The 20349-nt window shown below is 54.0% G+C and overlaps 2 protein-coding genes across 6 annotated transcripts in view; one reads left to right on the plus strand and one right to left on the minus strand.

The window, feature by feature from the left end:
• Positions 1-62: 62 nt before the first annotated feature.
• Positions 63-6274, minus strand: LOC122381188 (DNA polymerase iota-like). Its single transcript, XM_043365074.1, has 2 exons — positions 6222-6274; positions 63-2790 (listed from the first exon to the last, which is right to left on the minus strand). The coding sequence occupies exon 2, from the start codon at positions 2778-2780 to the stop codon at positions 411-413; it is 2370 nt and encodes a 789-aa protein (XP_043221009.1). The 5' UTR covers positions 2781-2790; positions 6222-6274; the 3' UTR covers positions 63-410.
• Positions 6275-7566: 1292 nt separating this feature from the next.
• Positions 7567-20349, plus strand: part of LOC122381177 (1-phosphatidylinositol 4,5-bisphosphate phosphodiesterase classes I and II-like) — a 91770-nt gene continuing 78987 nt past the window's right edge. For 3 of the 5 annotated variants that reach the window (XM_043365042.1, XM_043365045.1, XM_043365043.1), the window contains exons 1-2: positions 7583-8047; positions 17327-17517. In XM_043365042.1, coding sequence (XP_043220977.1) covers positions 17419-17517 — 99 coding nt within the window. In that variant the 5' untranslated portion in view covers positions 7583-8047; positions 17327-17418. Of the gene's footprint in view, positions 8048-17326; positions 17518-20349 lie in introns of all 5 variants that reach the window. The other 2 variants (XM_043365044.1, XM_043365041.1) reach the window with 2 other exon arrangements.

The following is a 20349-nucleotide window of genomic DNA, read 5'->3' on the forward strand; positions in this document are numbered from 1 at the left end:
GTACGTGGTTAACCATTGTTCTTGAGCATGCCTCGGGTTCGCAATAAAGCACTTCCGAAATCTTATGCGTTGTAAAGACATATATTGTAAAAACGTATCACATTTCCAAGCTTCTAACGGCAGTATTTCAACACAGCACATTGACAGGCGGCTCCGCTCTGAGCCGAGCGCCACGCACCCGTTCGTCCCATCCGGGCTCTGCGGGTTGGTGAAAGCCTCTAAGCGCATCTCCAATCCGTCCGGGCGACTGCAATGAAACCCATCCAGGCATATTTAAAGATGCAAACATAATTGATTGCACGATACGGCTTCAATGGATTGGACAACTGGCCCGCCAACAAAACAGTCGACGCTTCAACACTGTACAATACGCGATTAGAAAATCAGACAGATCTAACCTAACAGCACAATCACTTCTTAAAGAACTTCAGAATCGACCCGTTCCTGGCTCGCCCGGCGGCTCCAGCGCCGACGGCAGCGGCAGTTGGTCCCCTGGGACTGACCTTTCCACCACCGGAGGGCGCCCCACGGCCCGCCGACCGACGCGCCATCTTCAGCTCGAACTGAATGTCCGGCGGCAGCTGACTGAACACGTCCGGGTCCCAGTCCTCCGGGCCGGTCCCCGACCCTCCTCCGCCTGGGGTCTGGTCCTCACACCGAGCGCTCGGGTCTGGGTCAGCTGCAGCTGATGCTGCAGCTGATGATGCTGAGTCCGGTACGGGTCCGGGGGCGGAGGATGACGGGGACTGCGCCGAGGCCCGCCTATGTAGGGTGGCTGGCGTCTCCTCGCTGTCAGCTCTCTCCTCCGATGAGGGGTGTGAACGATGAGCGGGGTTTGCTTGGGTAGAAACGCTCGGCGCCTGGGGTCGTTCGGAGGTTACATGAGGTGAAGAATTTGCAACTGATCGCGAGTTCACTGGGTCGTCCGACCGACCACCTCTGGTGGGAGAAGCGGTTCTCACCTGTTCGGCGTCCAAAGTCTCCCGTTCAGTGGTGGAACTATTCACCTTCGACTCAGCCTCACGACGGGTCGTCGCCGACCTCGCGATGACCGGTGACCCTGGGTCATCAGAGTCACTGTCGGGGTCATCCAGGTCACTGTCTGATCCCCTGTCATCGTCACTGTCCTGTAGCTCCACGGGGGAAGGGCTCCTTGACCGTGTCACTTCGTCACCTGCAGTGTCCCCAGCCTTATCAGAGCACGTTGGCATGCTGTCTGACCTCTCATCTAGAGCGGCGAGCTTAGAGTCACTCTTTGAATCGATTGAACCGCCAAAGAAGCTGGCAATAGACCTCTGCTTTTGTTTCTTGCTCGGGCCCACCTCCTGGTCACGTAGCAGTTCCGATTTGATGTCCGGCGGCAGGCTCTCCCACACTGCCGGATCTACGCCTCCGGGAGGGGCGTCATCTCCTGTGGCATCATCTAGACTCTTCCTCTTGGTAGCCGAGGAGGCAGCCTTCTGGACAAACCTGGCGATGCCGGCCTTCTCCGAGCCGCTCTGTTCGCTGAACCCGGTCACGGCCAGTCCGAGCAGCGTCAGGTGGAACGGCTCGTCCTTCAACATCTTCTTCAGCAGCACCATGGCCTCGGCCAGCAGCCTGTCGCACACCTCCCGCTCGCGCTCCCTCCACCTGGCGAACAGCGAGGGCGGCACCTTGGTCTGCCGGCTCTCTCTGAACCTGCCGTAGTCCTCTCGGTTGTAGCGGCGGATCGACAGCTTGAGCACGGTCGGCGTGCGCCCGTCCTCACCGAGCAGCACCAGGACGCGCCGGGCGAGCTCCCGGAGCTTCACCTCACACTCCTCGACACTGTCCACCCGCCGGAACCCGTCCTCGACGCCGATACTGAGCGCGGCGGAGGAGGGCTTCACCTCACCCGGGTCCACACCGAACGCCAGAGCCCTCAGAGCCGCGACCGTGGCGGCGCTGCCCAGAGGCCGCAGCTGAGCCGGGGTCGCTCGGCGGAGATCGGCCGTCGTCCGCACCCCGAGATCACCTAGCTGTGCGGCGGTGCGCGAGCCGACGCCGGGCAGCGAGCGCACAGCGCCGGCAGACAGCAGCAGCTCGTTCACGCCTCCGAAAAACAGCACCGTCTGCTGGTCGGGCTTGTGTGTCGCCCCAGCCAGCTTAGCGAGGAGTTTGTTGAAGCTGATGCCGGCACAGCTGGTGATGCCGAGCTCCTCTCGGAGGGCGCGGCGCACGTCCGCTGCCAAACTCGCCGCCGCCGTCAGCCGCGCTGAGCACCCGCACGAGCAGCTGTCGGCGCTCCCCAGCGCGTGTCCGGGCGGCGCCGCGGCCGGCCGACCGCCCGCCGCGCGTGTCGCCGCCTCCGTGACGTCCAGGAAGTTCTCGTCGAAGCCGAGCCGCTCGACGCGCCGCGAGAAGCGCGTCAGCAGCCGGTGGATGCGCGCTGACATGCGCCGGTAGCGCGTCAGGTCGGAGCCGTTCACCAGCACCAGGTCGGGGCAGGCCTGCAGCGCCTCCGTCACCAGGCAGCACTTGCCGACGCCGCGCGCGCGAGCCGCGTAGTTGCTGGTGACGACAATGTTCTTCTGCTGGATGCCCAGCGGTTTATCGCGCAGCTCCGGCCGTTCCAGCATCTCCACCTGGGCGTAGAAGCAGTCGATGTCGATGTGAATCACGCAGCGCCGGTGTGAGGGCGACGGGTCGGCGGCGGTGGAGCGCCACACCTCCTCCGGTTCTGCCGGCCCGGCATCGGCCAGGTCCTCCTCTGCTGGGTCATCCTCCATTTCAGCACAGTTGTCACATGGTGCAGACATGGCTGAATACCTAAAACAATATAAAAGGTGTTTCAGGTTATGCCCAGTAAAGAAATAAGACATAAATAGGCAGTGTGTAAAAGGGACATAAATGAACTTGGTACATGTACATGAATGCTTTATGCTTATTCCCAGGTCCCATCCATCATGATGCAATTTTTGCCCCAAAACAATGCTCCTGATGTTGCTTGTTATGTTATACATTTATTTAGTACAATGCATTTCCTGAATCAGTGGGTTACAAGTCATGAATGATACTGATACCTTCTATATAGGGTTTATGACTAGAAACAGGTGAAAATCAAACTAGAGTGATACATTAGTGAGGAAAATATGAGAATGACAAGCATGGGTTCTTGTGCAAAACCAGCTGACAGATATTTTTGAACCTCTGACTATTCTGTTCATCTATCATTATTGATTAGTAATTGAGTCACAACTGCAACACATGCTTATAATAGAATGCTTCCCTTTTATATCATTTTAATAATATCTTTGTTATCTCAGCTTCACACTGATTCAGCATTAGAGTAATTTATGACTGGAGCCACCACCCCTCTCCCTCTAGGTCATAATTGCTCCTTCATGCCTGGATGCAATCATTAGTCACTAGTCACTGCACTGGGATCACATTTGATACCTACAACATTCCTGATTGAACAAATGCACTGCTCAATATGAGAATGGGACCATCAGGCCAAGTGACCTTCAAAATTCTTTAATATGCTATGGTGTGTCCGTAGTGCAGTACCTAGGTAACTGCCTAAGTTGAAGTGATTCATCAGCCAAATAGACATTAGACATCATTCACACCACACAACATAACAATACATAACACTAATACCACACTAATACATTACATTAACATAAAAATAAGGTAACAATAATTGGAGATGTGACAAAAATGAGGAACAAAGAAAGTGAATAATGTATTGTTAAGCAAATATTATATTAAAAAAAGTTACATGAAGTTCAAAAGTTCTTAATTTCATCCAACATTTTTGCATTATGAAGCCTGAACCAGCATGAGCATGAATAAAAAATTTGACAATCGACTGATAAGACAATCACAACCAATAGACCGGTTTACATAGGGTTTGTTGCAAGCTTATATCTCCATCCGTGATGTTGCAAAAGATGCCAATGGTGCCTAACAATTTACAAAATGATCCCCTCTAAATATCTGAAGACCACTGCATCGAAATTATCGCCAAATTAACGAGCTAGAGCCTCGTCAAATATCAATATGCTATTTAAACCGGGTTATTGATACGATACGGTTACGATATCCGTGGCGGCGGAACGGGGGGGGCACCGGGGCACCGTGCCCCCCCTTGAATTCTGCAAGGGGGGCACCAATAGCAAGGTGCCCCCCTTAAATTTGATGTATTAGTACCAGGGGCGGATTCGGGAAAACTCTAAGGGGAGGTTCATGAATCGAAGTGGTGCCCCTACCTATGCCCAAAATTAAAACCTCAACGGATTTCGGCCACTTAATTTTGGTGGTGCCCTATTTTCAGTTTTTTTCTTTATTTTTGGCTAGTCATGTGATGACTGGTGCCCCTGCTAAGCCGCTGGTGCCCCTGGAAAGACTGTGGTACCTACCTACCCTGCCCCCTGACAAGCCTACGGTGGGCCCTGACATGACTTAGGTGCCCATGGGCCCTGACAGGCCCGTGGTGCCCCTGACAGGCCTGTGGTGTCCTTGCTAGGCCTGTGGTGTCCCTGGGCCTTGGCAGGTTTGTGGTGCCCCTGTTAGAACGCAGGTGCCCTTGACAGGTTTGTGGTGCCTCTGACAATCCTAAATTGCCAACGACAGGCTTGTGGTGCCCTTGACAGGCCCATGGTGCCCTTGCGAAGCCGGTGGTTCCCCTGCGAAGCCGATAGTGTCCCTGACAGGCCTCTGGTGCCCCTGGCAGGTCTGTGGTGCCCCTGGAAGACCTGTAGTGCTTTTGCTAGGCCGATGGTGCTCCTGACAGGCCTGTGGTGCTACTGACAGGCCCGTGGTGCCCCTGCTAGGCCTTTGGCACCCCTGGCGGGCCTGTGGTGCCCCTGTCGGCTGTCAGGCCTGTGGTGCTCCTGGCAGGCATGTGGTGACCCCAGGTCCTAAGTCATGACCCATGTGACCTCCACCCTGGGATTCGCCACTGATTAGTACTGCGATGGCTTCTTGGGAATTATACATGTAGGATAAATGGAATTTATCAAACGACAATAAGGAAGAGACAAACACATAGGTACTTGAGGATCAGCTTAAAGTTAACCACACATACGGGCAGGGGTGTAATTTTCCTAAAATGATTGTGGGTGCCCAGCTGTAGGGGCGCCCGGCGCCAGGCCGTTTTGGGGCGCGATAGATATTCTTTATGTGGGAGCCTAAATTAACACCGAATTTGATAACATTGCTAGCCGAATGGCGCTTCAAGTGACGTGTCTGACTAAGCAAATACACGCCTAAAAGTGGAAACTGACCGTAAGGACGTAAAAAATATGTAGAGAGGCGCCATCCAGTAGGAGGGGCACCAAATGTGGAGGCGCCAGACGGTTACGACTTACGAGGGCGCCGTGAGACGATGAAAAGGGCGCCATTCTCTTAGGAGGGCGCCGAGTGATTGAAAACGCTATGTGGTCCAGGGGCGCTAAGAGGCCAGAAGGGCGCCGCACAGTCAGTAGTGCTACGTTGGTGGGGACGTGGGGGCGCCAGATGGTTACGAGGGCGCCTTGAGATCATGAAAAGGGCGCCATTCTCGTAAAAGGGTGCCGAGTGATTGAAAACGCTATATGTGGTTCAGGGGCGCTGAGAGGCCAGAAGGGCGCCGAATAGTCGAGGGATGCGCGGTGAACAGAGACCATAAGGACGCGCGACGGTCAGGAGGGCGCCGTTAGACCATGAGAATGGCGTGGTGCTGTCAAAAGTGCGCCGTTCTCCCAGAAGGGCGCCGAGTGATCAAAACGCTATCCATGAACGCGAGACGGTCAGGAGGACGCCGTTAGAGCATGCGAAGGGCACCGTGCTCTCGAAAGGACGCTTGCAGCCTTGTAAAAGACTTGTGGGTGCCTTTTCATCATTGTGGGGGCATACTTCAGGATTGTGGGTGCATATGCCCCCACAAAGAGATATAAAATTAGGTACACCCCTGCATACGGGGGTGAACTGCCATTTTCGTTTAGTAAAAAAAAAACAAAAAAAAATATCGTGTCAGGGCTGTGACGAAAAATAAGTGGCCTAAATCCGATGAGAAAACAGGATTTGGGGGTACCCTAGGTTTGGCTCCTTGAGCCATGGTGCCCCCCCTTGTCTCAAATCGTTCCGCCGCCTATGGTAACGGGTGACTTTGGATAAAATTGTAAGCACGGAGCAATAGTGATCCCTCAAGCAGGCCAAATGATGGTTAAAATCAAGGTATATAAAAACACTGTTAAAATTAATGTAACTCCAACCACGTGTCTTTCGCGAATGCGTAAACAAAAGGGCGGGGATGTCGACTTTGTTTTGCGCCATGTAATGTCTGACCTGCGTCAGTACTGTATGATACTTTGGAGACTTTTCTTCAGGTCTCGTCTTTTAGAGATTTAAGTCTTATTTTTTTTTCAAATGTCTCAAGATTCTTAAAATACCTGGAGAAAGTCAAGACGGATATTTCTTTTCAGGTTTTCCTAAGATGTCAAGGAGCTTCTGAAGGTTCATTCTAGTTGAATTGCATTGCAATAGAGTTTTATCTTCATTTGTTGTTTTTCATTTGTGCTTTCATGACTTCAATTTCATCTGATAGGCATTGGGCATTTTCTGGTTAGCTGTGAAATGAATAAATGAATGAAGCATGGGTGAATGGATGATTGTATTTTCTTCACCAAACCTGCCTGGATAAGTGAATGAACGTCTAACATCTGTAAAATCATAGAAAATAAAGACTAAAATTATCAGAGCTGGGCAAGTGCGTTCCTTTAGTGCGTTCCTGCGTTCTTCCGTACGTACGCACCGCCCTTTTTAGGAACGCAAGAACGCAAGGTTTTTCAAAGGAACGCAAGTAAGAGGAACGCACCACCCGAAATTTTGAAGCGTTCCTGCGTTCTTGCGGAACAACCCGAAAAATTATATTGCTGCCAATGACCTCTGTGTCAAATGTTTGAATCTCGAGTACGTGTGTTTGCCGGTAGAGGCGCCACTTGTCGGTCGAATCGAAGAAGGCTTGCTTAGATTTAGTGGTGATGTTTACTATTCGATTCGGTTTCAGGCATTAAATGTGTAAAGATTTTTAGTGGTGATGTTTACTATTCGGTTCAGTTTCAGGCATTAAATGTGTAAAATAAATATGATAACTTTTACTAAGATACATCTTTTAACTTAACTATTGTTTTTAAGCAGGTCGTATTTTTGTTGAAAACCCTACGGATGATGTTCGTAAAACGTATTTCAGATATTCGATTCGGAAAAGAGATGTCGAGTTGCTTTTCGGCCCCACGTCGCCATTCTGGGTATTCTGTGATCGATTCGCCCCGTGTTTGGTTGGGCCCGCGCCGCGTGGTTCGGCGGTATTTTTGAGGGAGGAACGCAGGAACGCAGGAACGCTAACGCACCGAACGAAAAAAAATGAGGAACGCTATTCCAGGAACGCACTAACCGCGGCCGGAGGAACGCAGGAACGCTAACGCACTACCGAAAATCGAGGAACGCGCCCAGCTCTGAAAATTATAGGAGGATTGTCAGAATGTCACTAGTAAAAGAGACTTTTCGATAAGTCGTCATCACTTGGCAGCGGTCAGTTTACACATCTGGCATCACAGCAGCCCGCGGCCAAAAGTGAAGGTGCGGCGGGGGGGTACTGTTCGCTCGCGTTTTGGTGACGCTTGTGTTGCAAGTTATCGCGAAATGGTGTTGCGGACGAGGTATAATTAGTGAGCGTGATCAGTACTAAAAGTTTCCTGCATTTTTGCCACACGGGTTGGTGGCAGGGAGGTTCCGTCCCGCCTGGCACCGGGTCAAGGTCAGGCGCGGGGAACCCGCGTGTGTCAGTTCCGAGCTGGTGGCGCTCCGTGCCGGTTGTGCCCGCTCGCCGCCGTCCGCGTGGTCCAGTGGTGGTGCCTATCACGCCCGTGCATCGCTGTGTGGTGAGCGAATTGTGGCGTGTGCCCTTCTAGGTCTAATTTCTGTTTCGATAATTCCGTCCGAGTCATCCAGACAGTGGCCTGCTAGCCTTGGGCCTGCGCTTCGGAAACCGGGAGTGGGAGACTCTCCGCGCTTCCTTGCACAGCTGCTGCAGGTGCAGGTAAGGCTCCAGCTGTTGAGTGTTTGGAATGCATATAGTTCTCAGTAACTTATTTGAATTGATACCCATTGAATTGCATGACATGACAGACCTTCTCCACTCCAACCCAACCCTTGCGGATGTGTGCGAACTCCTCCCCCCCCCACCCCCATTCCTCACTCAGCCAAGTCCTCCACGAGGCAACCTAGGTGTGGCGCCTGGCGGTGGAAAGAAGGACGCTTTTTTCGATAATATTCATCTACCATTGAAGGTCAGGACATGTCATCAGCTACGACGGTGCTTGACTTGCAATATGACCCTTTCGTTGTGTCAGGTCTTGACCTTGACCTGTTTTGATGTCAACTTTCAAGGTTATCCTTAGATGTCTTGGGTATTATTCGGAATAATACCGGGTGACATCTATTATCTTACTACTTTAATTTTATATCGTCCGGCCGGGCGATATAAAATTAAAGTAGCAAGATAATAGATGCAAGCCAAAAGATCAACATGCTGCTATGAAAAACTGAGCGCTGCTTAAGTGGAGGCAAATGCTCTGCTTTGCTTAGAAAGATGCAGTGCTCTTTACCGACCCGACATCGAAGAAGCCCTCGACATCAATTAGGTATCAAGATCGACATTATGATCATCATCCAAACATCGACTCCACATTTGAGAGGTCACTCCCGAGGGGGCGATCAAATGTCTTCGCTGCTAGACGTCGAGGAGCAGTATGTTCAATGGGAAGTTTCTACATTTGATCTAGATCCGGCCATCGGGACTCGATCTCCGAACAAGACGGATGGAGAGTGGCCTCGACGCCTCCTGGCCGCATGGGACGGCGTGAGAATCCCGGATAGGATAGCGCTGGGTCCATGAGATTACGCTTCCGACCCAACTTGCTTGCTCGTAGACGTCGCCATCCTCCCGGGGCTCCACCAGTCATGGTTCTCGCCTGTTTACTCCCATTGTTCCTCTCTGCCACTACTTTTGACAATGATTCATCGCCGGGAAAAATTGAAATGCAATAATTGCTTTATTCGGCTGTTTTCTGTGATCATGAACATATGTCAAAAGTCGCGTCAGCAGTCGTCTTACAACCGTCGGTCTCCTTTGATTCACGCCCTGATTATATGCGTCCTACATTGATGACGCATTGATGGCGTACAAGAGTGGTAGTTCACTGTGAATACTGAATTATGCATTTGCTATCCTGGATCTGTCCTTGCGTGTAGCATGCCACAACGTATATCAGACTTGTAAGTTGTACCTACTTTTTTGGGCGTCATATTTTCGTCACATTTTCTCAGCATCTTTCAAACATGTCGTTATTCGGTGGCCTATTTGAACTCCGTGACATCCATCTCTTCAACTCACATCTTTACCCTACCCATGGCGACTCTTGTCATCGATGGTTCTTGGGGCGGCGTTGTCACGTTCGAAGGACGCTCAATACGGTCATCCGGACTGGCCTGCGGTTTTTGTCCTCGCCGCCTGTCTCCGAACACCACGGGAGCAGCGCGCTGACCCGATCAGATCAGATCCTGTCCGATGTGATCTGACTGCTCCGCCTGTTGACGCCGCGGGCCGGCCTCGGGACGTATTGATCAGACGGCGCACAGTTGCGGGACACAACAGACACGTTGCAGGCGCGCGGACGGACGTCGGCTTCAGGTGACGAACGGATGGGGTCTCGACTGTCGGAGGGTACGCCGCCTGAGGGCTGCGGGATGGAGCACCGCCCCCGTACATACTACCCTGGCGGCGCAGACGAACTCACCTTGTCCCTGTGCTCGAATCTCAGTACATACCTCTATGCTTTATGCTGGCAGTGTGATCGGTTGGTGTGAATGGGGATTATGGTCGAAACTTCACTTTGTGTGTGTATGTTTTAGGGACGGATCAGGATGAATGAACGGTAACGGCCACATGCTAGATTATCAATTTCTTATCCCACGTTGTCCCGTCTGACTGACTGACTGATATTCAGTCACCAAGTTGCATAGGTAGGTATTTGGCAATCAAGACAGTCGCTACCATTTGACACAGTCCCTTGATGCCGGGTTCACTGTGAAAGTTTGCTGATGGAACACTTTGGATCAATAACATATTATTGAAACCTGGATCCTGTTTCGCGAACACAAGTCTATTCCCATATGTCATTGACAGCGGGCTTTTAAAGGCATTCTAACTACTTGATATAATTTCCACCAATTTCGGAATGTCACAACTGGAGAACGAATCACTTAGCTGATGGCTTTTCAATTCGTATCGAAGGGAGAGAGGGAAGGTAACTGCGCTAGGATATTTGGAAGTGTCTTATCAACTTTTTTCATCCAGGCCTGTCCGTCTAATGCGGCTAATGGTGTATGCGTGCTGACGTGACAGTAGCAAAGCTTCCACCCTTTGGCCTGGCCGTTCTTTTTACCAAGCACCATTTTCTATTGCTGCCTCATTTGACCCGTCCGGCGGCCAGTATCTGTTGCCCATGAGTGGCAGTTGGAGCTCAGAGGATGATCCGTCAGCCTAATCGGCTTAGTCCACTCGTCTGACATCTTAATGGCAGGCTTTGGCCCGTCTCCGACGCACGCTGAATGCACTCAGCTCCTATCATGTGGTAACGATTTTCGCGTTTTTATGTGCGTTTCCGTGACCTTTTTGCTCACCGACCGTTTTTCGTGAAATAAGCGCGGAGTCTGTTGCATCGCCTGTTTATTCAACGCTATTTTTAACCCTTGTCGTACTGACTTAAAAGTCACCGTCCAGCACAAGAAGAAGATCTATTCTGCTCTCCTCTACATCTTCCAGCCAACTAAACTCACAATCCCCCTCCTGGCACATCCACAGCTCGCAGACACACATCTCACATCATCACCAACCAATCGCGCTGTCATACGTCATATATCTCACATCATAACCAGCCAATCATGCTCCCATACGTCATGCCCGGCCCAGCTACTTGCAGGGTGTAACTCGGCCCTGCCGGCATCAGATGCCGGCGGCTATGACCAACGCTGGGTCACCGGTTCACAGCTCGACGCTGAAGCTGACTCACACTTATACGGCTCACATTCATCCTTGCGTCACGCTACATCACCCCCTGGTTCTGAAGAACCACATTACTCTACATGTTACATGTCATTCAATCAACGCATCAACTACATCCTCTGGCACACCATCGCCATATCTTTCCGGCTCTCTTCGAACACGCGTACCACGCCGCAGCGTCGCAGGCACGAACGTTTCACTCTCGTCTGCGGACACATCGGACCCGGTCGGTGGATCGGGGTCCGGGGACTGAGCGACGCTGGGCGGCCGCGTGTCCGACTCCGTCATATCACTCGGAGCTGGCGACACACACACGCCATCACACTCGCTGTCATCAGACCACTCCACCGTTGGCGCTCGCAGAGCCCCTGGCCTCGGACATTCAGGGACGGTCAACCGATGTCGGAGGTTTCGCACATGTCGTGGGACATTATCGACTTCGATTGTCTGGGCCGAAACGACGCCTGTCACAATACCCTCGTCTGACTTTACAAAACATCGGTCGCCCCGCCGCCGAACCCACACCTTGTCCCCTACCTGGTATACACCGGGTTTCTTCAGCGGCAGGGCGTCACCAGGCTCGTCTGAGGTTGTGCGGGGCGTCACGTCAACGTCTCGGCCAGGGTGTCGAAGCACCCCGTTGATTGGAGCTGTGGCCGGGTCACTGCCATCCTTCGGTGTCACGTTGTATCGATGGACTGCTTCAGCAACGGAGCAGGACTGCCGGGCCACCATCACTTTGATGGTACGATGATGGCGCTCGACGATGCCGTTCCCGCCGGGCTCGTAGGCAGCGCGGAACCGGATGGATACGTCCCAGCGAGCCGCGAACGCTAACATGACCCGGCCACGGAACTCTGTCGCATTGTCCGTGAGTATTTCCGCCGGGGCTCCACGCTCTAGAAACACGTTCTCCAGCTCACTCACAATCTCCAGAGCTCCTGCCCGGCGAAGCCGTCGCCATATGGCGTACCTCGACGGCCCGCAGTCCACCAGCGTCAGGTATGGGTGGCCGTGCACGTGGGTGACATCCATGGCCAGGCGATCCCACGTGCGTTCTGTTCCGAGTGACCCACCGGGCCAGCGCTCCGGCGCCGGGTCAATCGAGGCACACGTCTGGCATCGTCTGACCACGTCTCGCACAGCTGGTTTTGACACCCGCCTCACCCCCAGCTCACGTCGGGCGTACCACAACGTTCTCCTCACTCCTTGGTGACCGATGTTTTCGTGGATGGTGCGGATGTCACTCGCTGAGGCACTTGTGATGGCAGCGACAGCCACCGGTTGTGCTTTGGACGAATCAGTGGTTGGCTGGTCGGCAGTCTGCAGCCAGGCGTTGGGCACCCGCGTCACCTCATCAGCACGGTTGACCGCTGACGCGACCAGCTCGATAGTGACCTCCAGTTCGTACTCGATGACGAGCTGACGGAAAACAGCCACGCGCCGTCGGATAAGCATTTCGGACTGCGCCTTGGTTCGCAGCCTTGCCTTACCCGACAGCGCGTCACTCAGCCAGCGGTGCACCGTCACCGAGTCTGTCCGGAGCGTCAGGCGACGGAAGCCCCATGCTACCGCCAGGTTGACACCGTTGAGAGCGGCATCCAGTTCTGAGATATTGATGTGCACGTCCCTCTCCGATTCGGCACGCAGCCAGGACGCATCCTCGATGATGGCGCCCGTGTCAGGGTCAGTGAGCACGACACCGCGGGCGATGGAGCTGGCGTCGGTCCACACCACGACGCTCGTCCCTGTCACACACCACTGGCCGCGTGCCGGGTCACATGCTCGAAACCGCCGTGACACCTCATCCACCTCACGTTGTAGTTCCTCGCTGACGATCGGAGTGTCCCAGTCCGGGCTGAGGCGGTTGGCAGTCCGCTTCATCCATGCAGCGGCCGGCCGCAGCCAGCCTGCGACCGGCACATGAGATGTCAGCTGGCCGGCCCACGCGAAGACAGATCGCCGCGTTAGCACGGGTGGAGCCTGCGTTGGTGACTCCCCGTCCCTACTCCACTGGAGTGCCGGCCCGTCGCTCTCGGCGACACGAAGGCCCAGCATACGTGCACCGGTCGCGACCCGCTCCGGCGGCTTGCATGTGAGCCCGAATCGAGCGAAGTGCTCGGCAACCTCATCAGCCGAGACCACCGCTTCGTTGACCAGCAGATCATCGGCGTAAGGCAGCACTGCCTCTGCCAACCCGGGGCTCTGTGCGAGCACCTTCCTGACCACAGCCTTCATGATCAGAGGCGCGATACTGAGCCCAAAGCCGACCCTGGTCAGGCAGTACCGCCGCCCTTGCACGATGACTGTCTGGTACGGCCACAGGGCCGGGTCCACACGAAGCTGAAGAAAAGCTTTCTTCAGATCCAGGACAGCGACCCGGCGTCCGTGACGTCGCCACCTTCGCAGCTCTTCCACGCAGACGTCAGCGTCGGCTGTGTGACGTGTCAGGTGTTGATTAAGTTCCCGATAATCTAACACCGGCCGCACCTTGTCCTTCGCTGCCTGAGTAACCACCATCAACGGGATCAATCCCTGTGCGGGACCGTACATCGTCTCATCGTATTCGCGCAGCCAGCCCTCACTAATCCACAGCGCCAGCTCTGCATCGAATTTTTCACGCGCACAACTCGGCACACCGTACTGAGCTATCGAGTTTCCAAGCGGGGGCGGAGCCACGCCACCGGCCCATTTCCAACGGACTGTCCACACATCATCGAACACAGCCGTGAAGTCAGTCTCGTCAATCCTTAGCTCCGGCTCCGTGTCGACCGCTCGACACACCTCCCGCTCCGGCGGGACCTCACGCTGCACCACAGCAGCCGTGTCGACCGCACGACACACCTCCCGCTCCGACGGGGCCTCACGCTGCACCACAGTAGCCGTGTCGACCGCTCGACACACCTCCCGCTCCGGCGGGGCCTCACGCTGCACCACAGCAGCCGTGTCGACCGCTCGACACACCTCCCGCTCCGGCGGGGCCTCACGCTGCACCACAGCAGCCGTGTCGACGCTCGCAACTGGGTTGTCGCTCCCGAAGCGAACGGATCCTCCACTTACACTCACGCCCTGCAGGGCGTCAATGCCGGTCATGCCCAGCAACACGTCTACGCCCAGCAACCGGGCCGGTACGACGACCGCCCGCACACTCACTGTCGCCCCGCGCACTCCAAGGCTGACCACAGCCCGCCCACAGCACAGCACCGGGCTGTCGTTGACAGCGACCAACCTGGCGTCACTCCGCTCCCAGCAGGACACCATGCCCTTCCACACCACTGTCTCGCTGCACCCTGTGTCGACGAGTGCTCGGCACTTGCGCCCATTTACATTGATGTCGATGATGGGGGCTCTTGGGTCACTGCGGCAGCTGGCGACGGCGGAGCCCGTGGCGCTGATGTAGCGCCGTCGCCGTGCCCGTTTGGGCAGAGCCGGGCGATGTGGCCTACCTGGTTACAGGTCCAACACCGCAGTGGTGGACGGCGACCCGTCCCTCTGGCTCCCCGCTGCTGCTGTACATATGATGGCGGCGGCTGGACGACAGCCACCGATGCAGTCGCTCTCTCCCTGGCCGCCATCGCCAACGTTGACCTAGCGACGGCGACGGCTCGCTCCAAGGAGAGAGTTTCATCTCCAGCACTGTTACGTACTGTTAGCCGCACCTCCGGCGGCAGACCTTGCAGGAAGTGCGTCGTCATCACTTCGTTGGACACTGAACCTATGAGGGATATCAGCCGCTTGACTGATCCCAGGTAGGCATCCACAGACTCGCCCGGTTGTAGACGTCGGTGATACAGCTCATACATAGCCGCGTCGGGTCCCAATGCAAATGCACGATGCAGTTTTTGGCGGACGATTGCAGCATCCCGCTGCTCGGTGGAGGAGAGGGTGGCCCACACCTCGTACGCCTGGTCCCTCAGGCGTGTGGGTATGACAGCGGCCAGTGACACACGACGCAGGGCACACAGCTGTGTCGCCTGCTCCAGCCATCTGACGACGTCACCGCTGCCGTCGAACTCCGGTATTGCCCGCAGATCGAATGCAGGCGCAGGAAACTCTGGTTCCATGGTATTGGTACCAGCTACCGGTGCACCACTGCCCTCTTCTACGTCAGACATAATCACAACACTTAGTCGAGAAGGCCGAAATAGCTTGTCGTACTGACTTAAAAGTCACCGTCCAGCACAAGAAGAAGATCTATTCTGCTCTCCTCTACATCTTCCAGCCAACTAAACTCACAATCCCCCTCCTGGCACATCCACAGCTCGCAGACACACATCTCACATCATCACCAACCAATCGCGCTGTCATACGTCATATATCTCACATCATAACCAGCCAATCATGCTCCCATACGTCATGCCCGGCCCAGCTACTTGCAGGGTGTAACTCGGCCCTGCCGGCATCAGATGCCGGCGGCTATGACCAACGCTGGGTCACCGGTTCACAGCTCGACGCTGAAGCTGACTCACACTTATACGGCTCACATTCATCCTTGCGTCACGCTACAACCCTCGCCGGCACAGGCCATTTTGAGTCCTTCGACGGCACAAGGGGGGGGGGGGGGTTGGTTGGTACGACCCCCCCTCGCGTTTGGCCCCTGATCGAGCTAGAGCTTCGCGGAAAAAACGAGAGTGTTGCCCGTCACGAGAGGAAGCCGATGATACCCAATTTTAAGGTCCTAGGTCATCGGGTGACCTTCCAGGTCAGGTCAATGACCCGAAAACCGGGAAAATCGGGACCTGTTAGAAAGTCGTAAAGTGTGGCTGCTATGTGGTTTTCCGGGGTGCTGATCACGAATATCGTGTTAGTTTTGATCAGAGATGATGTCTTAAAGCATTTAGACCAGGTTGGGTCAGGTCAGGTCAGGTCAACCGGTAGGGGTTGTGACGGGTATTCGTAATACGTGTCAACCGCCTCGGACAGCTTCGTAACATGTTACGAAGGCACCAAAACTACTTCGTAAATGTTCAAATGGTTGCTAAAATCGAATTCAGCTCGAAAAACTAGCCTAGAAACATGTAAAACTCGAAAAAGTGAACCGAGGTCACCCGAGGTCACCAAAGGTCAATGACCTGACCTGACCTTCAGGTGACCTTGACACCCACCCTAATGCATGGGAGCAACATCAAATCACATGTTTGAACGTTTGAAACCACGAAAAGCTTGCAAACGCGCGGCTAATGCGAGCCGACATGCGCCGAACCGCGATTTCGGCCAAACATGGTCACAGAAAAGAGGTCACAGGTCAAAGGTCATTGAGGTCAGGGTCATGAAATTTTCAGGGTAGGTGTAAAATTGATCAATGCGAGGGTACTGAAAGTTTCGTCGCGATCGGCCGCTTTTTACGCGAGTTATTCGCGAAAAACCTTAGGGGGGGTTGCTTCAACCCCCCCCCCTGTGCCGGCGAGGGTTAAGAACTGGCTAAAGCCTCACATAAGTGTTCGCTGTAAAGCTCAGTCCGTAAACCGGTATACACCGGTCTATGGGTCGTGATCAATTATAATGGCGCTTATAACTACATAGAAAGGCGAGCCGAATGTTGTGATCCATCGTTCACATGGAGGCTTGCATAAAGGCAGCGATGATCTCGCTCGCGATGACGACTGCTGTGAAATGTCCAGCTCTTCCGACTTTGGTGCGGCTCACGGGTCGTCTCAGAGTTTCACCATCTGAGTCTGAACCTGTTCAAAAGGACGGTAGAATAAGCGACCCGCTCAACGGCCGCTTAGTGAACTGGTTCTGACATCGCCAATCCGGCCACTCGAAAGACGTGGTCTACTTATTACACTGGTCCGGTTTGCTTCATTTTCTGCCTTAGGACCCGCGAGGCGCCTCTCTGCTCCTTGGTTAGGACTGGGTGCGCCCTTCTGTGGCTTCTGCTTCTTGTTTCGGTCCGGGCACCCCTCTGCTGCCTGTTTCGGACTGTGGGCCGGTGTATCTGGCCTCATTTCCCTGGCTGGCTATAGGGCGCACCACTGTACCCTGGCTCGAGCTGTGAGCGCCACCTCGCTCTGGGCTCCGTTCCCTGTCTCGGCCCGGGGCGCCCCTCTGTTCCCTGGCTCATGGCTGTCTCGCCTCTCGGCCCGGGGCGCCGCTCTGTTCCCTGCCCCAGCCCGGGGCGCCGCTCCGGGCCGCGGCTGTCAGGTGTCTGTCGCCGGGCCGGGCCGGGTCGGCCGGGCCGGCTCGCTGCCGTCACCGCTCGCCGTCGGTCGGCGCCCGTCTGACTCCCTCCCCTCCCCTCCCCTGTTGCAGGTGTGCGCGCGCGGCGGCCGACGAGCCGAGCTGCGCCGTCCCGCCGGCGGCACCGGCAGACTGTCGGCGGCGGCGGCAGCTGACAGCGGGCCATGGCTGGCTACCGGCCGGCCGTACACGTGGTGCAGCTGCGGCCGGCTGTCGTGCCCGAGGAGCTGCAGCGCGGCGACAAGTTCATCCGGTGGGACGAGGTGAGTGTGCGCTGGGACACCTGGGACAGTGAGACACCTCCCCACCTCGGGAGGGACACCTCCCCGGCGCCGGCCCGGGACACCTCCCACCGCGGCCCGCCCCGCTCTACACCTTCGCTCCGATCGTGGACCGGTTCAGACGGGCGCATTTCACGCTACGGCGCCGCGCCCGGCGACCAGTCAGCAGACTGGCTCTTTTCCCGTGCGGTGCCGATTCGGCCCAGCCGGCCCCGCTCCGCCGCCTCGCTCGGCTCAGCGACCGAGGGTCGGTGCCTGGTGAGTGGTGGTACTATCTGCTCGATGTCGCTGCCTCACCTGTTGTGTTACTGCTGCGTTCCTGCTGTGTCATCGCCCGCCCCCCAACTCTCACACTCGGAGCCACATTTGGGTCGGAGCTGAAAGGGCCTATTTACTCGCGGCTGGTAGGTAGTGCAGTTGTAGCGTAGGTATTTCAGTCTTGATATTCCTGCTCTGATACACAGCACAGCATGTTGCGGCTGCTAAGCGCTGTTCACGTTTGTCTGCATTTCCAGTTAATCATGAAGCAAAACACCGTACGCACAATTGGTTATCAGGTTTTCCGCGTCCACGATATTTTGCAATGCGCCAGTTTCTGGATCTAGAGCGCACAACCACTTTGGGCATATAAGAGGAAATATGGACTAACGTATGTGTATGTGCTGTCAAAGCAAATATAATCAGTAATATTTTACAAAAAAGGTACGTGAAGGTAAAGGGAAAAGCTTTGCTTGGTATGACAATAGTAAAGGAAGTACAGACGAATGCTTAGCAGACATGTGCATGGATCCGAGTGATGGATCTAGGATCTCAGTGGATCTCGAAGCAAACTGCAGGCTAGGATCTATGATCCCACCCGATCCGGCGTGATTTTTTTTAAATCTGGATCTGTGATCTCATATAATCTGACGATAAACCAAGAACATGGATCTATGATCCGAGTGGATCCCACGAACTCTCTGATGTGGATCTCTCCAACATTTGAAAACATGTTTCCAAGTGTTTCTAAATAAGTGACACAAAACTATGGAGTATGACGTGCAATCACATACAATCTCTAAAACAGAGCGTTTTTGAGTTGCAACGAGTGATTTTCTGGGATTTCTGAGTTGACAAAAATAAGTGTGGATCTATGATCTCACCGGATCTCAAGCAAAAAATTAGCCTGGGATCTATGATCCCTACGTATCTCGATAAATTGCAGAGCGGATCCATGATACCGATGGATCCGAGATCGGGATCCGTAGGATCAGATCATCCATTTTCTCGGATCTACGCACATGTCTGCATACTCAGTACAAATTGTTGAATATTCTTCTAGTTCTACCGTAAACACATTAGACTTTCTCTCCACTTTCATTTCTTCAGCTTCTTTGATGGTTAGATCATCCTTGTAATTAAAGAGAGGTAGCAAACTCCCAAGTACGTAGAGCACCTAATTTATTTGTTGGCACTCGCAGTTGTTTTCTTCGTGGCACATGAAACCTTTTTTTTTCAAAACTTGTGCAGCACAAATGCCGTCAGTGATCTATGTAGAGCCGTACTTTTATTCTCGAACTGTTAGGCCCTAACGGGATACGTTTCAAAGAGTCTGCAAGCCTGACAAAACTTTTCAAATGGAAATGGAATGGGTTTTGCTGGGAACGACTCCACATCTTTTTTAAGGATCACACCCGCAGTGCGGCAAATCATCTCGGTCGATTTGCCTGTAAGCCATTTTTATCCCCGGACGATGCCGTCTCTGCAGTCCTAGCAACCTCTCTCTCTCTCTCTCTCTCTCTCTCTCTCTCTCTCTCTCTCTCTCTCTCTCTCTCTCTCTCTCTCTCTCTCTCTCTCTCTCTCTCTCTCTCTCTCTCTCTCTCTCTCTCTCTCTCTCTCTCTCTCTCTCTCTCTCCCCCTCTCTCTCTCTCTCTTTTTCTTTCTTTCTTTCTTTCTCTCTCTCTCTCTCTCTCTCTCTCTCTTTCTTTCTTTCTTTCTTTCTCTCTCTCTCTCTCTCTCTCTCTCTCTCTCTCCCTCTCTCTCTCTCTCCCTCTCTCTCTCTCTCTCTCTCTCTCTCTCTCTCTCTCTCTCTCTCTCTCTCTCTCTCTCTCTCTCCCCTCAAAACTGAATTCCTCACTGCTGTATTCTGTAGACAGGTTTTCCGACATGAGAGGGTAAAATTGCCGGACCGACGCGGACGGACAGACCAAGACTCGGCTATGCTCCAACGGATGTTCAAAACCGATAGGGACTGGGGGCACTGAATTTGATATCCAGAGTGATGGAACACGTGGAAAACAATATAAAAATACACGATGAATACTTATTCAACTTCGTCTCGCAGTGCTAACAACACGCAAGGCCTGTCAGATTTGAGTATTGTTAACTGATCTGAACTCTGAAGCCAGCCGAGCCTAATCAAAGACCACGTTTTGCAGTTCTGTTTGATTCAGAGTCATTGCAAGAGTTCAATTGAATGATTGGTAACTATGTGTTACTCGTTTTTCTCTGCCGTTCTATCCTTCAGGTCAGTCCCAGCGACATTGACCTAACCAGCACGGACGGTCCACTATCAGTGCCAGTTGTGCACAACTCTCTGCGCTGCTGTGTCTCAAACCGGCAGCGCTGGCTCTTTTCCTTACACTCCGTGCTTTCTGAGACTGACTGTGTAGCAGCTCGGTAGTTTCTGAACGAGTTGCACCCCTCCGATGTGCGCACTGTGCCCTGATGTTCGGTAGGCGGGCAGCAAGACCTCCTCACAGTGCAATGAAGCCCAGTGCAATTTGGGAGTTGCGGCTGATGATGAGTGAACCTGACAAGGTGGTGGGAAACTCA

Source organism: Amphibalanus amphitrite, unplaced genomic scaffold, assembly GCF_019059575.1.
Source record: "Amphibalanus amphitrite isolate SeventyFive unplaced genomic scaffold, NRLGWU_Aamphi_draft 000115F_arrow, whole genome shotgun sequence".
Taxonomy (NCBI): domain Eukaryota; kingdom Metazoa; phylum Arthropoda; class Thecostraca; order Balanomorpha; family Balanidae; genus Amphibalanus; species Amphibalanus amphitrite.

Excerpts from the sequence above, each read along its gene's own strand:
- LOC122381188 (XM_043365074.1), bottom strand. The coding sequence starts at position 2,780 with ATGTCTGCACCATGTGACAACTGTGCTGAAATGGAGGATGACCCAGCA.